General features: G+C 41.0%; 1 protein-coding gene across 13 annotated transcripts in view; it reads left to right on the top strand.

The window, feature by feature from the left end:
- Positions 1-272: 272 nt before the first annotated feature.
- cnot1 (CCR4-NOT transcription complex, subunit 1) overlaps positions 273-16,413 on the top strand; it is a 32,755-nt gene continuing 16,614 nt past the window's right edge. For 7 of the 13 annotated variants that reach the window (XM_080841541.1, XM_080841549.1, XM_080841539.1 and 4 more), the window contains exons 1-16: positions 273-396; positions 4,389-4,675; positions 5,451-5,558; positions 6,069-6,167; positions 6,294-6,362; positions 6,446-6,500; positions 6,932-7,135; positions 13,007-13,175; positions 13,942-14,068; positions 14,222-14,332; positions 14,514-14,684; positions 15,146-15,273; positions 15,443-15,683; positions 15,780-15,899; positions 15,990-16,112; positions 16,232-16,383. In XM_080841541.1, coding sequence (XP_080697667.1) covers positions 4,574-4,675; positions 5,451-5,558; positions 6,069-6,167; positions 6,294-6,362; positions 6,446-6,500; positions 6,932-7,135; positions 13,007-13,175; positions 13,942-14,068; positions 14,222-14,332; positions 14,514-14,684; positions 15,146-15,273; positions 15,443-15,683; positions 15,780-15,899; positions 15,990-16,112; positions 16,232-16,383 — 1,979 coding nt within the window. In that variant the 5' untranslated portion in view covers positions 273-396; positions 4,389-4,573. Of the gene's footprint in view, positions 397-4,388; positions 4,676-5,450; positions 5,559-6,068; positions 6,168-6,293; positions 6,363-6,445; positions 6,501-6,931; positions 7,136-13,006; positions 13,176-13,941; positions 14,069-14,221; positions 14,333-14,513; positions 14,685-15,145; positions 15,274-15,442; positions 15,684-15,779; positions 15,900-15,989; positions 16,125-16,231; positions 16,384-16,413 lie in introns of all 13 variants that reach the window. The other 6 variants (XM_080841546.1, XM_080841545.1, XM_080841550.1 and 3 more) reach the window with 3 other exon arrangements.

The following is a 16,413-nucleotide window of genomic DNA, read 5'->3' as shown; positions in this document are numbered from 1 at the left end:
TCTGTTACCACACCGTATCGTCATGAATTTCAAAACCTACTTGTATCATGTCTTTAAAAAAAGAAAAACACTGCTTTAAAAAAAGAAAAACACTGCTAATTGTCCGGTGCTTTATTCAACTTTCCGTCGATTCTAAGCACATATGCACACTGCATAGGGACCATGTAGTTCGGTGCGTACGCCATTGCTGTTTTCCGGCTGCAACAGTACATCACCCGATTTACTGCGGTGTCGCGAGCTCGGGGTCGAGCCGCATAGGGTACGCGCGCAAGTTGACAGTCGCCATTTTATTTTGAAAAATCAAACTGCATCAGGGAGAAAGCGACCTTTTAATTGTGAATATTGTGAGGTGTAAAGAAAGAAAATGGTCACCAGCATATAATTCCTGTAAGCGAGGTAAAGATCTGGCAAATCTCGTCTGTCTTGTTTTCAAATTGTTTTAACACCAAATAATGCATTATGATATTCAATGCCATTGCTGACTGGTCGTTACGCTACCTAGCTAGCTGGGCCGGCTAAATCAGCTAATCTACTTCCAGTGTTTTGCAAGCTAGCATAGCTAAATTGCGTTAGCATGCGAAGTTAGCCATAGCATAGTATCGCAAGCACAGGCATCAACGTCAGTTTGGCTTGCTAGCTGGCTATCTAACGTGAGATTTAAGTAGGTGGCTAGCTACGTAAGTAACGCTAACCATCGTGGATAATTGAAACGCAGCCACAGCTAACCTGTACATCTTAACGTGGACCAGTCTAACTTATGTCCTGACTACGTTGCGGTAATTTCATTCAAATGTAATTGTAGTATTCGAAATCCGGGGTCTTAAGGGGTGTTCGTGGCTGTATGGCTAATTCAGATACCCAGTGAACTGTTGGAGTTAGCTTGCTAGCTAATGTTTAATGATCAGCTAGTACGCGATGTTACCGTTGGATAATGAAGTAGCTAAGTCATCAAGCCTCGATAACCTAGCCAGCTAAGTCACCCGTTTGCCACCGTTGGCTATGAAATAAGTGGGTTCTGTTAGTCGTAATTAACGCTCGTCTTTGTTAGCAAACTAGATATAAGCGGATCGCTGACTTGGTGAGGTACGTTGGTCCTACCTAGCAATCAAATGAATGGTGTGACAACTGCCATTCCGTTACATGTTGTGTATGTTACGTTAGCCAGATAGCCCTTGTGTATGCTGCTACTGACACATTGTCGATGTTGTATGAGCAGCAGTATAGAGGCCTGCTTGGATTGTTTTTCCTGGTGACTAAGACGTTATTTGAATGAATTTAAAGCTATGGTAATGCAAGCCAGTTGGATTATTAATGTCTTTAAATTGTTGGTTAGTTAGTAAGGCAGCATTTACTTACTTACATTAGCCAACTAACGTTGACGTAATTTTACATTAGCCATAACTTGGCTAGCTAGTTAGCGTTTGCTTGCTACGATAACGTCGGGTGTAACAACCACTGTCGCTTATCTGTCTAATATTTAATTTCTGTCCTTTAGGTCCGTTGTGTGCTTGTAAAAATTGGCCGCTGGCTGGGCCCATTTTGTCTATTGCTATATCTAACACCTACGTTTTCTCTTAAAGACGTTGTTTCCGAGAGGGCTTTCCTGCTTGTGGTAACTACGCTAGCTAGCTAGCTTGCTAAGCTGCATTGGGCCATATCCTGTGCCATGATGTAGCTGTGTAACCGAACCTAGCTAACGTAAGCTGCAGATGGACAAAGGAGAAACGATCTAATAGCTAGCCAGGAACACGGTTAGCTACAGTTGCTATATGGATTTTCAGTATATGGCTTTTGGTATGTTGTTGGGGGATATTGGCAGCCGCATTAAGTGGAGCGCCTTAGTATATTTTTTGGTGGCATGATAAAGATCAGATGGCTCACTGTTGGCATTTGTTCGACTAAACAAGGCGATGCAAAGTTAGTCAACTTGCTCGGTGACGTTAGCGATGTATTTGCTCACATTTTTAACATTGGTTGACTTTTGGTTGGTTGACGTTGGCTATCTAAAGGGCAGCGTTAGCGCTTCTAATAGTCAGTTAGATATTTGAACTGATTCTATGGGTGTAACGTTTACTTTCAGTTTCACTGAATTATTTGGCTGCTTCAGAACCAATGTTAGCGTTATCTAACTGTCGTATCTACTGTTGTCGAGAGGAAACGCCGGAATTAGGGCCTGTGTGTCCACCAAACTTGTGTTTTGCGCTGGCAGCTCCTATTTTCGAAACATATTTCCTAAGTAACTCGGCGTCCTCGGCGGAATAACGCCCTCGACATAGAACTATGAAAGTGCTAGGAGCAGAGCGATATCAAGTTAAAAACAATTCAACTTTTGGAACAGCGTTGAGTTGGTCAATGTAACTTCACATGCCGGCCAATTCAAATTGAGGAGGGGGCGGGACATACATTGTCAACAGTGTAAGCAGTGGAAAAGGCAATCAAATGTGTCCTTCATATAAAAAGACAACTTCAACCATAACGTAAACACCAAAGCCTGCTGGAATGAGTGGTTCTATTGTTATTTTCTTTTGTTTGTCGGAATCATAATTTTAATCTGATGAGTACTAAACGTTTGCTATAATTTCAGTTATGCTGCATTACATTTACCTTGTAATCAGAGCTGGAGATTACGTCACACCCGAGTTGACTGCGTCAGAGTCGAACACCAAGGTGCAGTAGGCTACCAGTTATAAGCGATTGTTACCAGATGTTAGTAATACCAGTTGGTAACTACGCATACACAGTATTTAGTGCAGCTCAAAGCTGGATAGTAGTGTGTGTTTATGACTGATTAAATGAGACACAAATAAGACAGGAGTACTACAGCTTTCTCACTGTTGACGTGCGGAGCAGCCATCTTGGTCTGGATTGGTGAGGTTTGTCCTACTTTCCGACTCAGAAATTCACCTTCAGGAGGACGTTCCAGTTAATTTCTGATTTTTTTAAGTGCTGGTAGATGGTTTTGGTAACCTAGCAACAATAAGCGCTGAAAAGAAATACTCTAAAACTGAGGTTGAAAAAAAACTGAAAACACAACCTTATGTACATTATTTATGGAGCTTGCAACCTTTGCTGTCTAATCAAAGTTTAACAGTTAGCGGGCTTTGTAGCTAGCCTGCAAGTCCTTATTCGAAACTGTGTTCCAAAAACTGTGTTTGCCTTTTAAAGTTAATGATTAGTTTATCAAATATTTAATCACACTGTGAATTGTTTGACTATGTGTGATTACATATTTAGTCAAAGTAAGTCCTTAACAAACAACTATCTTGTTTAAAGATACATCAGCTAGCGTTAGCTATGTCAGTGGAAACATGAATTGCCACAGCAATTTACAAATTCTTATAAACTTATAACAGTGCTATGTTAACTTGAACAACTATTGTGTGAATTGAACCATTATCGATTCTGAGGTGAAACGTAAAGATAATATATTTAAAGTTGTAGGCATTGAAATGGGCAACGTTGCACCTTATTAATATGCCTCTCTAGGTTATGGACATACATTTAATCGCATCAAAAATGCAATTTTATTTTAGGCTTAATGTGAGACATTTTTTTTTTTTTACTTTGGTGCGTCAATTGATTTGCACTGTTGGGAACGGTACCTAGGAAAGGAAGCTGGGCCTAGTAAACATCTCTAGTAGTCACCTATAATGAAACGTTAAAAGGCTTTGCTGCTTGTTTACATGATTATAGAAATGACTCCAAATTGGCTGTGTTGAAGGGAGACATAAGAGCTTTTTGTTGGTGTATGATTTCTAGATGGTAATCAGTGGCCTTGCATCTGCTTGGACACTCAAATGCATTGGTCTAATTTCTGCAGGGTAAATGAAACCTAGCCTTCTTTAACATCGGACATCAGTGCTCTTGAATTGAGCTCAGCAAATTCAGTCATTGTGCCCTTATCAATCAATGGTGCATCCGTGATGTTGTCACCCTGGTCTAGTTGAAGTTGGTGGTCTTAGTTTGCTTTAGAGTGAAGTCTTGTGCGGTTCTTTTTGCTGTGAGAATGCAGTGTGAGTCAGTGAACAAAAGCGACCAAGTTGTTAAGCAACTTTTAGTCCCTATTACTATGGGTTAAACTTTATAGAATTACTCATCCTTTACTGTTACAATACAGATAAATGTAAGATGTGCGCAAGTCTGTAATGAACATGATCTCATATGAGACATTGTGTTATTAGAAATGACTAGGTGAAGTGTGCCAGTTTACAGGGTACTGAAAAGCTTTTACAAAACAATATTCAAATAAAATATCATATTTTGCCTTTCATATTACATTTGAAAGATGATTATTTTGCAGAATATAAACGATAATAGTGATTGATATGCATTGAAGCCTGATTGCAAAATCTGACAATAGATATAATTTTTTCTCTCTTTTTTTTCAGATGTTACGTTCCCAGATGCCCTGAGGGTCACTGTCTTGCGTTCATACACTGAGAGGATCAGTTTATGTTGAACTAAACATTTTCTACTGGGGGGGGAGCAACACTAACCTACTATTGCAGTGACAAAAGGGGAATAATGGTGATTTTGCGCCGGGCTCGGCCGCCTGCTTCCGCCCCAACCAGCAATGAATCTTGACTCGCTCTCGCTGGCTTTGTCTCAAATCAGCTATCTGGTGGACAATTTAACTAAGAAAAACTACAGAGCCAGCCAGCAAGAAATACAGCATGTAAGTTCATTCAATGCAATCAATATGAATACAAATCCTGCTTGTGTAAAAGTATTCAATGTTAATGTTCATGATGTCCCACACAAGTGAAAGAACTTTGATGCCTTGATTGGAGAACAAGAACTCTCATATATCTCAACTTCCGATCAGAATGTTAGAACTATTTGTTTTTTATTTGGCACATCAAATTATTTGAACAAGATATTGGTGTAAACAATGTGGCCTGAAGAGCACGCTATCGTTGATTTTAACCCCCAATGATAACTTCAACACATGAAGCCATGTAATCCTGGGTAAGTGCCAGGAAACTGCTGCCTCAAACAAAACAGTCAAAGTAGAGTGTTTCAATTTTCTTGAACTACTGATAGGAGTTGGCTATATGCAAGCATATAAAGACAGTGTTTGAATGGAATGCTTGTCCAATAAGGCTATTCCCCTTCATCTTTGAACTTCATTTGGGTCTTTGAGAATATCAGGACAGTATTGAGTTATGACAGGATGTTCGGACAAATGGATTGTGAATCAATATTCACTGGGAAACATTGATTATCCCAGTTTTGAAATGTGAGCCAGGCACTCAGTATATGTTTTTTTTGGGAAAGTTGGGAAAGTAGCCTAATGGACTAAATCTGCCACAGGTGTTACAGGAAGTTTATGTCTACTTTTGTTTTAAGTGTGTGTGTGTGTGTGTGTATGTGTGTGTGTATATTTACTCTCCGTCTTAAATCAGGGATGTTTTAAAAGTATTAATTGAATTTAGCTATTGTGCACACAGATTGTGAATCGTCACGGCCCAGAGGCAGACAGGCATCTCCTACGCTGCCTCTTCTCGCATGTCGATTTCAGTGGCGATGGTAAAAGTAGTGGCAAAGATTTCCACCAGGTAAATCCATTACTTTACTTAAATAAAAGCACTCCCCTATAATTTCCTGTCAATTTAAGTGGTTAAATGTGGTGTTTGGGGGGTGGATAAACTATTTATCTTTGTAAATATATTGTGTTGCAAGATTATTTTCAGTTACCATTAATTGTTTGCCATGGAATGTTCCGGTGGCAATAAAATATGTCATGGTATCATGCTATTGGTTATCATGATGATGCGTTTGCTGTTGTACTTTCAAAGCTTTCAAGCTCAGCACATTGATGGAAAACTGTTACCATAAAGAAAATTAGCCTCTTTGTCTGTTTATTCCTCAGATTTGAGAATCTGAGGGATAAACTTTTCTATAAGTACAATATCATTGTGGGCGATAATTCCCAGACTAAGTAAAGAATAAGAATTTACCTTTAGGCTAATAGAAGCTGAAATCGTGCCTTAACAACATTGCTTTCCTTGTGAATTGTATTGCTTATCCTGCACTTTTTTCTCTTCCTGTCTATTTGCAATTTCAAGACACAGTTTTTGATCCAGGAGAACGTGTGTCTGATCACAAAGCCAAACTTTATTTCAACACTCTGTTACGCCATCGACAATCCCCTTCACTATCAGAAGGTAATTTCATTTCCATTTGTAGTGTTCTTCTATCCTGTGAATGTGTATATTTTAAAGACGAACACAACTTCAGTGGTTTGACCACAGAACTGAAAGGCTAACCTAGGTTTTCTGTTCATTTCACAGAGCTTAAAGCCATCACCCCATTTGTTTACTCAGTTGAGTAAAGTCCTCAAACTTACAAAGGTTCAGGAGGTAAGAGTTGTTTTGAGAAACTGCTATATATTGTTGAGTACTTGGTGACTAGGAAAGAAGTACTTATTTGATTTTTATTGCAGGTGATATTTGGCCTAGCTCTTCTGAACTCTTGCAGCTCAGACCTCCGAGGCTTTGGTAAGTAGATCATGGAATGAGGCGGTGTTTGAATGTCTGCAATAGTTGATTGACACAAAATGAAAAGCCTTTTGCAATGCTACTTAACTTTTTCCCCTACCATTTAAAATGCTTGTGAGATTTGTAAATGGAAATGGCTAACCCTAACTCTACCAACCCCCAACCCGATGCAAATACATTTAGTAAACAAGGCTAGTCCTAGTGCAATATTCTGAGTGCTTCATACACCAACTGTAGACTTCACCTAGGCTGCAAACCCATAAATCAAGGGCATTGTCCCCGCCTTGGCCTACGTGTAGCTTACATTAACGCGTATGATGAGTTGCAGCAGCATGACAGTTACTGCCTTTGCACTGTGTGCCTTGTGCAGAACACAGTCTGCAGCAAGTATTTCAGAATGGAAATTAAATGTTTTTTTTTTTGTTTCCCAGCTGCCCAGTTTGTGAAGCTTCGGCTTCCAGACCTTCTTCGCTCCTACGTGGACGCCGACCTTGGGGCCAGCCAGGAAGGGGGCTTTCAGGACATAGCAATAGAGGTCCTGCACCTGCTCCTTTCTCATCTTCTGTTTGGGCAGAAAGGAAATAGTGGGGTTGAACAGGAGCAAATCGACGTATTCCTGAAAACACTGTGCAGAGGTGAGGATTTAACATCACTGAATTTCATTCCCAAGGGAGGATGGTCTCCCGTAATTCCCCTAAAAGATGGAGTAAATCAGGCTTGGGGGACACTAAGGATAAGAGCTGCAATGGTACATAGGGATGGGAACCGAGAACCGGGTCTTGTTGAGAACCGGTTCCCAATGAGCCGAATCTTTGGAATCGTTAGCCAAATTCATAACCGGGTCTTAACGGGTCTCTGTGCCGTTTGCGCATGCGCGAACTCTTATAATAAAGTCAGAACGCAGCAGAAATGGCAACTCGACAGAAGCGATCTAAAGTGTGGCTTTATTTCACCCGAACGGATGCGAACACGGTCACTTGTAACCTCTGTAAAAAATGTATTTCCTCAAAGGGAGGAAGTACATCTACCATGAATAAGCACTTGAGCACACATGGTATAAAATTACAAGAATGTCATGTTTTCGATGCCAGCAGCAGCTCAACTAACGTCGGCGCTTCATCCCTTACTTGCCAAGGTAAACTCCTCAAAATGTTTTATCATAAGTCATAACGGTGTTACTCGTGTGTTATCAGCAAACGTTTGCGTTTTCGTGTTAACCATAACTAAACTTAGCATTGAATTGCTTAACAGAATGGGCGATGTTGGACATTGTCATATATTATATATAACCTACATAACTAGGCTAGCTTAACTGTATAATCTTCTATTTTCAACCGTTGGCTAGAGGCAGGGGCAGTGCTTGCCTCCCCTCTGTTGGTCCTAGGGTAGGGTTAGGCTGTACAAAAGACTCCGTTAATAAGCAAGCAACGCGTGCAGCTCCCTCAGTTTGACAGTTCGATATGGATAAGTTTCTCGTAGCCAATTCAGTGGCAGCAATAGCTAAGTGTTAAATATACCGAGTGCCTAGTTTGTACATGATGCAAGTAATTATGTTTCTGTACGTTATTGTGTTTGTAGTGGACTCTACATTGCTATTAGAAGCGTTTAGCATAATAGTTCGCTATTAGCAATACAACCAAGCAACCTACAAGAAAATATACAGTCCTTTACCTCAATAACAAGGGCTGTATGTCAGATCAGAAAATTCAGCGATTTTGTTAGTGCCATTTTTTTCATTGTGCAAACCAGCGATCGCTCTATAAATAATCTCCATTTCCATCCAATTAAGCTGATGATGAGGTTCTAAATCAGACGGGCTCAGAGGCTGCTAGTCGGTCATCGTTACAGGCTGCAGTTAGTACGTCTTCTGTAAGGAAGGAGCATTGTTATTTGTATGAACGTGAACACATTGAAGAACACATTTTTTAAACAGAACACATTTTATTACAGTGCATGAAATGCCCTGTATTGTTATTCCTAGGCTTCTTCTTCTTCTTCTTCTTCTTCTTATTCTTGTTACCTTTTTCTGCGATTAATTCAGCCCGAACCGCTTAACGTAGAAACTTCATTCAAACTTTGTCGCGTAGGTCTTGTAAAGGACACTTATGCTATGTATTTTTCACTTTTCTGAACTTTATACTTTTTAAGATATTAAATAAAAACTAATCAAAATTTTCCCATTGACTTACATTGGGCCATTATGACATCATAATAGGGTCTTTAAACTGGCTTGCACCTGTGCTTCACTGACACCTGCGCCAAATCCAAGGAACCTCTTCTCTGTCCCTCTCAATTTAACTGTAACTAGGAACATTAAGACACCTTCCATTCTCTACTTTTTTCTCTCTCCATCTCTCCATCTTTCTCTCTTTCCCTCTCAGTCTACTTTCTCTCACACTCAATCTCTCTTCTTCACTCCATTTTTATCTCCTTTTTTCAATATTTTCACTCTTTTTCTCTTTCACTCTTGTTCACTCTTCTTTCCTTCTTCCACTCTTCTTTCCTTTCTTCTTTCCTTCTTCCACTCTTCTTTCCTTCTTTCCTTTCTTCACTCTCCTTTCTTCTTTCCTTCTTTCACTCTTCTTTCCTTTCTTCTTTCCTTCTTCAACTATTATTTCCTTCTTTCCTTTCTTCACTCTTGTTTCTTTTCTTCTTCCACTCTTCTTTCTTTTCTTCTTTCCTTCTTTCACTCTTCTTTCCTTCATCCTCTCTTCTCTCCTTTCTTTACTCTTCTTTCCTTTCTTCTTTCCTTCTTCCACTCTTCTTTCCTTCTTTCACTCTTCTTTCTTTTCTTCTTCCTTTCTTAACCTTTGCATTTCATGCACTGGTATTTCCTTCAGGAAATGCATTTTCTAGTTTAAGTTATGTAAGTTTTATTTAAATGTGTATGTAAACATTCTAGAAATTTATATAAAAGAACATTAATGTAAAAAACCCGTTTGTGCTCTTTTTTCGCCCCTTACCAAATTATAAGAATCGTTAAGAGAATCGATAAGCAGGAATCGATAAGGAACCGGAATCGTTAAAATCTTATCCGTTCTCATCCCTAATGGTACACGATTTGTTGTTGAACCGTTCAGATCACCCCCTACGGTTCAATTCACACGGGTGAACTACAGTATTGCGATATGTCTTTCATATAATTTCCAAAACTTGCGAATCGCACTGCAGGATGCAGACACGTTGTACATTCAGATTCACAGAAGGTCTCTATCAGAATTTCCCTGGAGTCTATCAGCGCTCTGTATGCAAATAGGAGCTGGGGAAGAGGGGGAACTAAAAAATATTCTCTCAGCTCCAACATTTGGATGGTGAGTGCTAGAGAGCCCATGGCTCATGCTAAACCTTTCCATCAAGTTTCATAGTAATCCAGGCCAGTAGTTTATGCACAATCCTGCACAGACAGATAAACTAATAAGCAAATTGTGCTGGAAACATAACCTCCTTTGCAGAGGCAATGGGAGTGTTCATAGCCAAAGGCTTGCAGCGCAATTTGGTGGCTACTGATCTGGGATTTCATCACCTCAATTAAAAAAACAAAAACAATGAACCACGTTACAATGTCCACTCCCGCAAACATTTAAGAGCAAGTAATTCCCTAACTCAAACAAAATCAAACCAGATCAACTGAAAGCTCCCTCACCTGGCCCAGTCAGTCATGTTAACTGTTTAAAGGGTAATGTGTTTTTTCTTAAATATTATTAAAGCGAAACCATGCCTTTGCCATGGTCCAAAACCCCTGATTCATACCACACCGTTGTCCCGCTGTACCATTGCATCCTTACTAAGGATCAGGTTATAAGCTACCTTCTCTCAGGCTCCAAAAGGGTGTGAAGAGGTTAGAGGTAAGAGTTGGTTTGAGACGAGGTAATGAAATGAAGTGCCCACTGTGCAGGGTTTCCCCCAGGATTTCCTGTAAGGTGCGGTGGCACCTCAGCGGGGGGTCTGGGGGCCCCCCCCCAGAAAATTTTGTATTTCTTAGACGCAATTTCCTGCATTTTAACCGAATTGTGGGCCCAGTTTCAGCTCAATACAGAACTGTACTTTTGTTTCTAAATACGGGACAATGTCATTATTTCAGGTCCTTAAAGGTGTACAAAGTATGGGTCCTCATGAGCTACCTATTTGGCAAAACATGATCGGTGTTATACAGCCACGGTTTAAACCTAGGCTTTTCAACCCATGTTGGGTCCCAACCTGAAGCCCTGTGTTTGCCAGGTTTTTTATTGTTGTTGGTTGGCTGGCTCTTCTCACTGTCTTCCCTCACATCTGACTCTCTTGGTTCTAGGCAGCATTCTCCAGCTCCACTACTACTACCTGCCTATATTTCATTTCAAAACATTACATGTTGAAATATGATGACAAAATATTACTGTTTACAGTAGCCTACTTCACATACATTGTGTGACTACTATGACTATTGTTACTGACTACTGATACTGTCATCATAAGAAGATTTAGCAAAAGGGGCAGGTGTTTATTTTGGGGATATTTACACTGCACGCATAGTAGCCTGCTTGCTGAAGCCTAATGATGCTGTACAGCGCTTGCTACAACTACGTCATTAAGCAGGGTGCCGCAAAGTGGTCAACAAGTCAAACAAGAGAAGGCGGTGCTGAAAGGCAAAACACACACACACACACGAACGCATGTCCAAGTGGGGTTATGAATTCACAGGATATCTCGAGGTTAATTTGAGAAATGGCTCTTTCCTTTTTTTAGTGAAGTATTTCAGCAAACTCATCTGAAAAAGAGGACAGAGTGAGACGATCTAAATGCATTAGAATTATTATCTTTGAAGAGGACGCGTTGACATTTTGGATTCGAAAACTCCGGCGGGAATTACTAGCTATTAGGCTACTTGTTTAACTGTTCTTGTATTTATTACGAACGAAATCGCTAAGTTGGTCGGCTTGTCCTTAGCCTAACTAATAGATCTATGAGCTCTGCGAAGGTGTCCGCCTATTTTAAAACCACGCAGGCCTCGGACTTGCTACCTTTAACAAACTTTGCTCTGTTGTCATCCGCTACAAGTGCAGGGCTCATTGAGGGACCACACACAGCTGTGCGTTTAGAAATGACCGTTACTGAAGCTTATTTACATTTAGCCTCCCGAAATAGACGCAATGTGAGAAACCAGCCGTCTACGTCTACAACATATTAGGCCTACGATGTAACCCCTGCACAATGTTCAACAACTTGTTCTCACATGTAAAATAAAATTAATTCAACGTCACGTACCTCTGATCCAGTTGTTCGGTTTCTAGTTTGAGGGCCAGTGTGTCAGAAACGAGAGAGGGGGCGGGGGGAGTATGTAAACCGGCTGTGGTAAGCCGTGGATGCCGTGGAACGCTGATCAAGTGCGGGAAAGGCAGAAGAATCCTTTGATGTGGCAAATAACACACCAAAAAACAGGGCTCCGATTTTTTCCGATGCGTGGCGGGGAATGACGAAGGTGCGGCGGCCCGCCACGCTGAAATGAACGTAGCGGAAACCCTGCTGTGTGATACTGTGGTAGTCTTTTACAGTTTGAACTAGGGCTGCAACAACTATCAACTTAATCGACAATAAAAACCATATAACTTCTTTAAAGAAATGCTATAAAATAGGTCAATTAGTTACCCACATCATTAAGCATGTTGCTGCATGCATTAGCTTTTTGCATTGTTTTATGTATTTTTTAATTATGGAGTAGCTAGAATACATCACATTGCTGTGATGAGAGAAAACAGAAAAAGAAATCTAAAAATGGCAGGGCAGCACCAGCATGGCCCATAGATGTGTAACCTACTTGCGTTTCACCAACCCCTGCTCTCTGCTAAGAAGGTCATCAACTGCATTGCAATGATGCAGAGTTTACCAGCACGGCAGTACATCTACTATTTAGGCTACATGTTTCTGAAAAGGACACATGTCGGCTCTGTGGAAACAAATAAAGTACGATTATTCTCCAAAATGGCCACCAGGTTAGATTTTATCCCATGTTATATGGTTATAAGAAAACAAAATAGCATAAGTAGATATTTAAATACATCCTAAATCAAAAGAGACAAACACGTTGATGGATGACAGAGCCGATGAGGTGCTAATGCTAGCCTTTAAAATGGTATGCTTGTGCAAAGAAAACGTCTTGAATGACACAGAATACCTGATGACCGATTTGTGTTAAATATTTATGCACATGAAATTTCACCAGGCAGTCAGCGGCACGGTTTTTAAAACTACGTTTAACAAATGCATCAGTTAATGTGGTTATGATTGAATATAGCTTAATGTTTTATAAGTTATGAAAACCATGGTTAGCACACAAACCTTCGATCTTAAAATGTATGAATTGTATAGGATTTCATATGCAAAGTTGGCCTATTCAACAAATTGATTAATCAAAAAAATAGTTGACACATGAAGTTTGAACTTACATTGTAGTTCACCATCATGTTGTAATTTCAGTGAATGGCTCTTCTCTGTATTCTGCTCTGTTACTGAGCCTGTGGTATGTGTCTTAGATTTTCCGCAGGAGCGCTGTCCTGTGGTGCTCGCACCACTTCTGTACCCGGAGAAACGGGACCTTCTCATGGATAGGATCTTGCCAGACTCTGGAGAGTTAACCAAAACCATGATGGAAAGTTCGCTTGCTGAGTTTATGCAGGAAGTCGGCTATGGCTTCTGTGCAAGGTGAGGTGGATATGTGTTAAGCATGTTTTGTGGATCCCGTTGAATTTTTTTCCAGGGATTCCAAAGATAATCGTATGTGTACACATGGTTCTGTTAACAGCTGGTAAAACCCCTGAATTTATCATAGGAGAGCTGGAAGATCTTTCTGTGACTAAAGGTTGCAGTCTTGAGACAATTCGTAACAATTGTGAGGTAGAAGCACTTCAAAAATCAGTGCTAAAAAAGCTCCTATTCCTGTTTTTTACTCCCGCCTGTCCCTGTACTTTTGGTGTTGTTGCTGCAGACAAGCTAGGTCAATTTACACTGGGAACACAACTTGTTGATTTTCTATCACAATCTTGTGGTTCTTTCACGGTTAAAGCACTGTATTGATCTGTTCATTAGATTTAGTTTTTTTTTTATAGCTGGGATCGGATTGTGTTAAATCATGCTTATTAATAGGTGGACTGCTGATGTAGGGGGCTTTGAGGCCTGTGTGGCCATTAAATAACAAGTCCCCATCTCTGCTGTGTAAGGGTTGGAGGGGATGAATTGTTTTTGGGTCATAGTCAGTGGTTATGTTTCATCCTTTCAGTACAAACCAAAAAGAAGAGAGTAGGGTTGCAAATGTATTATATATGGATTTTCTTGATTGACAGTTGGCAGTGTTGATGTTCGATTAATCGTTAACCCTCCTAATATGGAGACATCCATAAAGTGAAATGTACTGTATTGTGTAATCATGAAATGATTGTGTTGCTGACCATTTTGGTTTTGTGTCCCTCAGTGTTGATGAGTGCCGAAACATTATTCTGCAATATGGAGTGCGGGAGGTGACGGCGAGCCAAGTGGCCAGAGTGCTGGGCATGATGGCCCGCACCCACTCTGGTCTCTCCGATGGGATTCCCCTTCAGGTTTATATGCTTCATTTTTTTTCTATTAGCCTTTATTTTCAGCTTTCTGAAGAAAGTTTCGCCTGTCATTTCTTTGAAATGCTGTTGAATCCCTTTGGCATTTTTGTGGAATTCTAAATGGTTTTGTTTTGTGATGTCTGGTTTGCTGCACAGTCCATCTCCACTCCGGGGAGCGGCATCTGGAGCGACGGGAAGGACAAGAGCGACGGCTCACAGGCCCACACCTGGAATGTGGAAGTCCTCATAGACGTCGTCAAGGAGGTTGTAAGTATTAATTACACATTTAAATTAGTTGAATGTATTTGCTTTTTCTGTCGGATTTATTTCTTATTTTCCTACTTTATTGATGCGATAGTAATGCAAGATCATAATCATTATTTTTATTGATGATTTTGATTACGTGGGTCTGTGTTTTGATGAATGCGGTATCTGTTCCCCTTTTAAGAACCCTAATTTGAACTTCAAAGAGGTGACATATGAGCTGGACCACCCAGGATTTATGATCCGGGACAGCAAGGGACTGCAGATTGTGGTATATGGGATTCAGAGGGGCCTTGGCATGGAGGTCTTCCCTGTGGATCTCATCTATAGACCCTGGAAGCATGCAGAAGGGCAGGTATGGAACTGGACTCAACCATCTCACGGATCACTTGTTAGTTCTCCATAATGTTTTAATTCAACATCACTCTTCGACAATCACACTTATCTTGAACAACGAACAATCAGCATTTCCTACTTACCTTCCTAATGAACATCCCACCAGTTTGTTATTAACTAACTGGGAAAAAATACCTAGAAATTAGACCTTCATGTACCGTGTGGTTGGCTTGAAAAGAACCCAGGCTGGTGTAAGGGGCTGCTTGGCATGAATGTCCCTATTTGCCCCTTTGTGTAATATCAGCAACATCATCGATATAAAAAGGCAGTGTGTACTAAACGTTTTTGTAACACAATTCTTCCTTTACTTCACACATCAGAGCTGCATCATTGGATCATTGTTGTAGTGTATTGATATTGTTACACAAACAGAAACAACACTGTTAATCAACACTTTATATTTTTTTCTCCCCTTTTCAGCTGTCTTTTATCCAGCACTCCTTGATGAATCCTGATGTGTTCTGCTTTGCTGATTATCCCTGTCACACCGTAGCCATCGACATCTTGAAGGCTCCCCCTGAAGACGATAACCGAGAGATAGCCACCTGGTGATTATGAACCTCCTCACAGTGCCGTCATGTCCTAATGCTCTTAGTATCGAAGTACAACATTCTGGCTCTTCAGTGATTTAGCAGAACTCATGAAAAATGATCTCCATAGTGCTAAAGAGACTGACTATTGTATGGTGATGGGTCTGGTCCTTTGTCCCCTCTACAGGAAGAGTCTTGACCTGGTGGAGAGTCTGCTGCGGCTGTCTGAGGTGGGCCAGTATGACCAGGTGAAGCAGCTCTTCAGCTTTCCCATCAAGCACTGCCCAGACATGCTGGTGCTGGCACTGCTTCAGATCAGTACGTCCTGGCACACGTTGCGCCATGAGCTGATCTCCACCCTCATGCCCATCTTCCTGGGAAACCACCCCAACTCTGCCATCATCCTGCACTACGCCTGGCATGGACAGGTTAGATCACCGATGCCACGCGCTTGTTTAACAGACTTGTTCAACCTGGTTTTGGCTCTTAATAATCCAGAATGTGCCCCTGTGTTCTCTGTATAGGGCCAGTCCCCTTCTATCCGCCAGCTCATCATGCACTCAATGGCAGAGTGGTACATGAGAGGGGAACAGTATGACCAAGCCAAGCTCTCACGCATATTAGATGTGGCTCAGGACTTAAAGGTAGCCTGATCTTGGTGATCCACTTTAGACACTCATGGCACCTGAGAGATGGGCCTGTTTTAACTCATTCTGTTCTGTGTCTCCTTCCAGTCTCTCTCCATGCTGCTAAATGGTACTCCATTTGCCTTTGTAATTGACCTTGCTGCACTTGCCTCTCGCCGTGAATACCTCAAACTCGACAAATGGCTGACCGATAAAATCCGAGAGCACGGGGTAGGTTGGCAGGTAGTCAAGCCTTTACACACAATCCATTGGGGTTTTTAATTGGGCAGAGGGGTGTTGTTCATAGGGTTTTGTATTAATATGTTTCTTTTTTTCTTCTGGTTAAATAGGAGCCCTTCATCCAAGCCTGCGTAACCTTTCTGAAGAGACGCTGCCCCTCCATCATGGGTGGTCTAGCTCCTGACAAGGACCAGCCCAAAAGTGCTCAGCTTCCTCCTGAAACACTGGCTACCATGTTGGCATGTCTGCAGTCATGTGCTGGGTAAGGCTTGCTCTACTTTCATTATTGTCT

This window comes from Sprattus sprattus (genome assembly GCF_963457725.1).
Source record: "Sprattus sprattus genome assembly, chromosome: 7".
NCBI lineage: Eukaryota > Metazoa > Chordata > Actinopteri > Clupeiformes > Clupeidae > Sprattus > Sprattus sprattus.
Note: the sequence above shows the minus strand (reverse complement) of the source record. Positions and strands in the feature narration are given on the sequence as shown.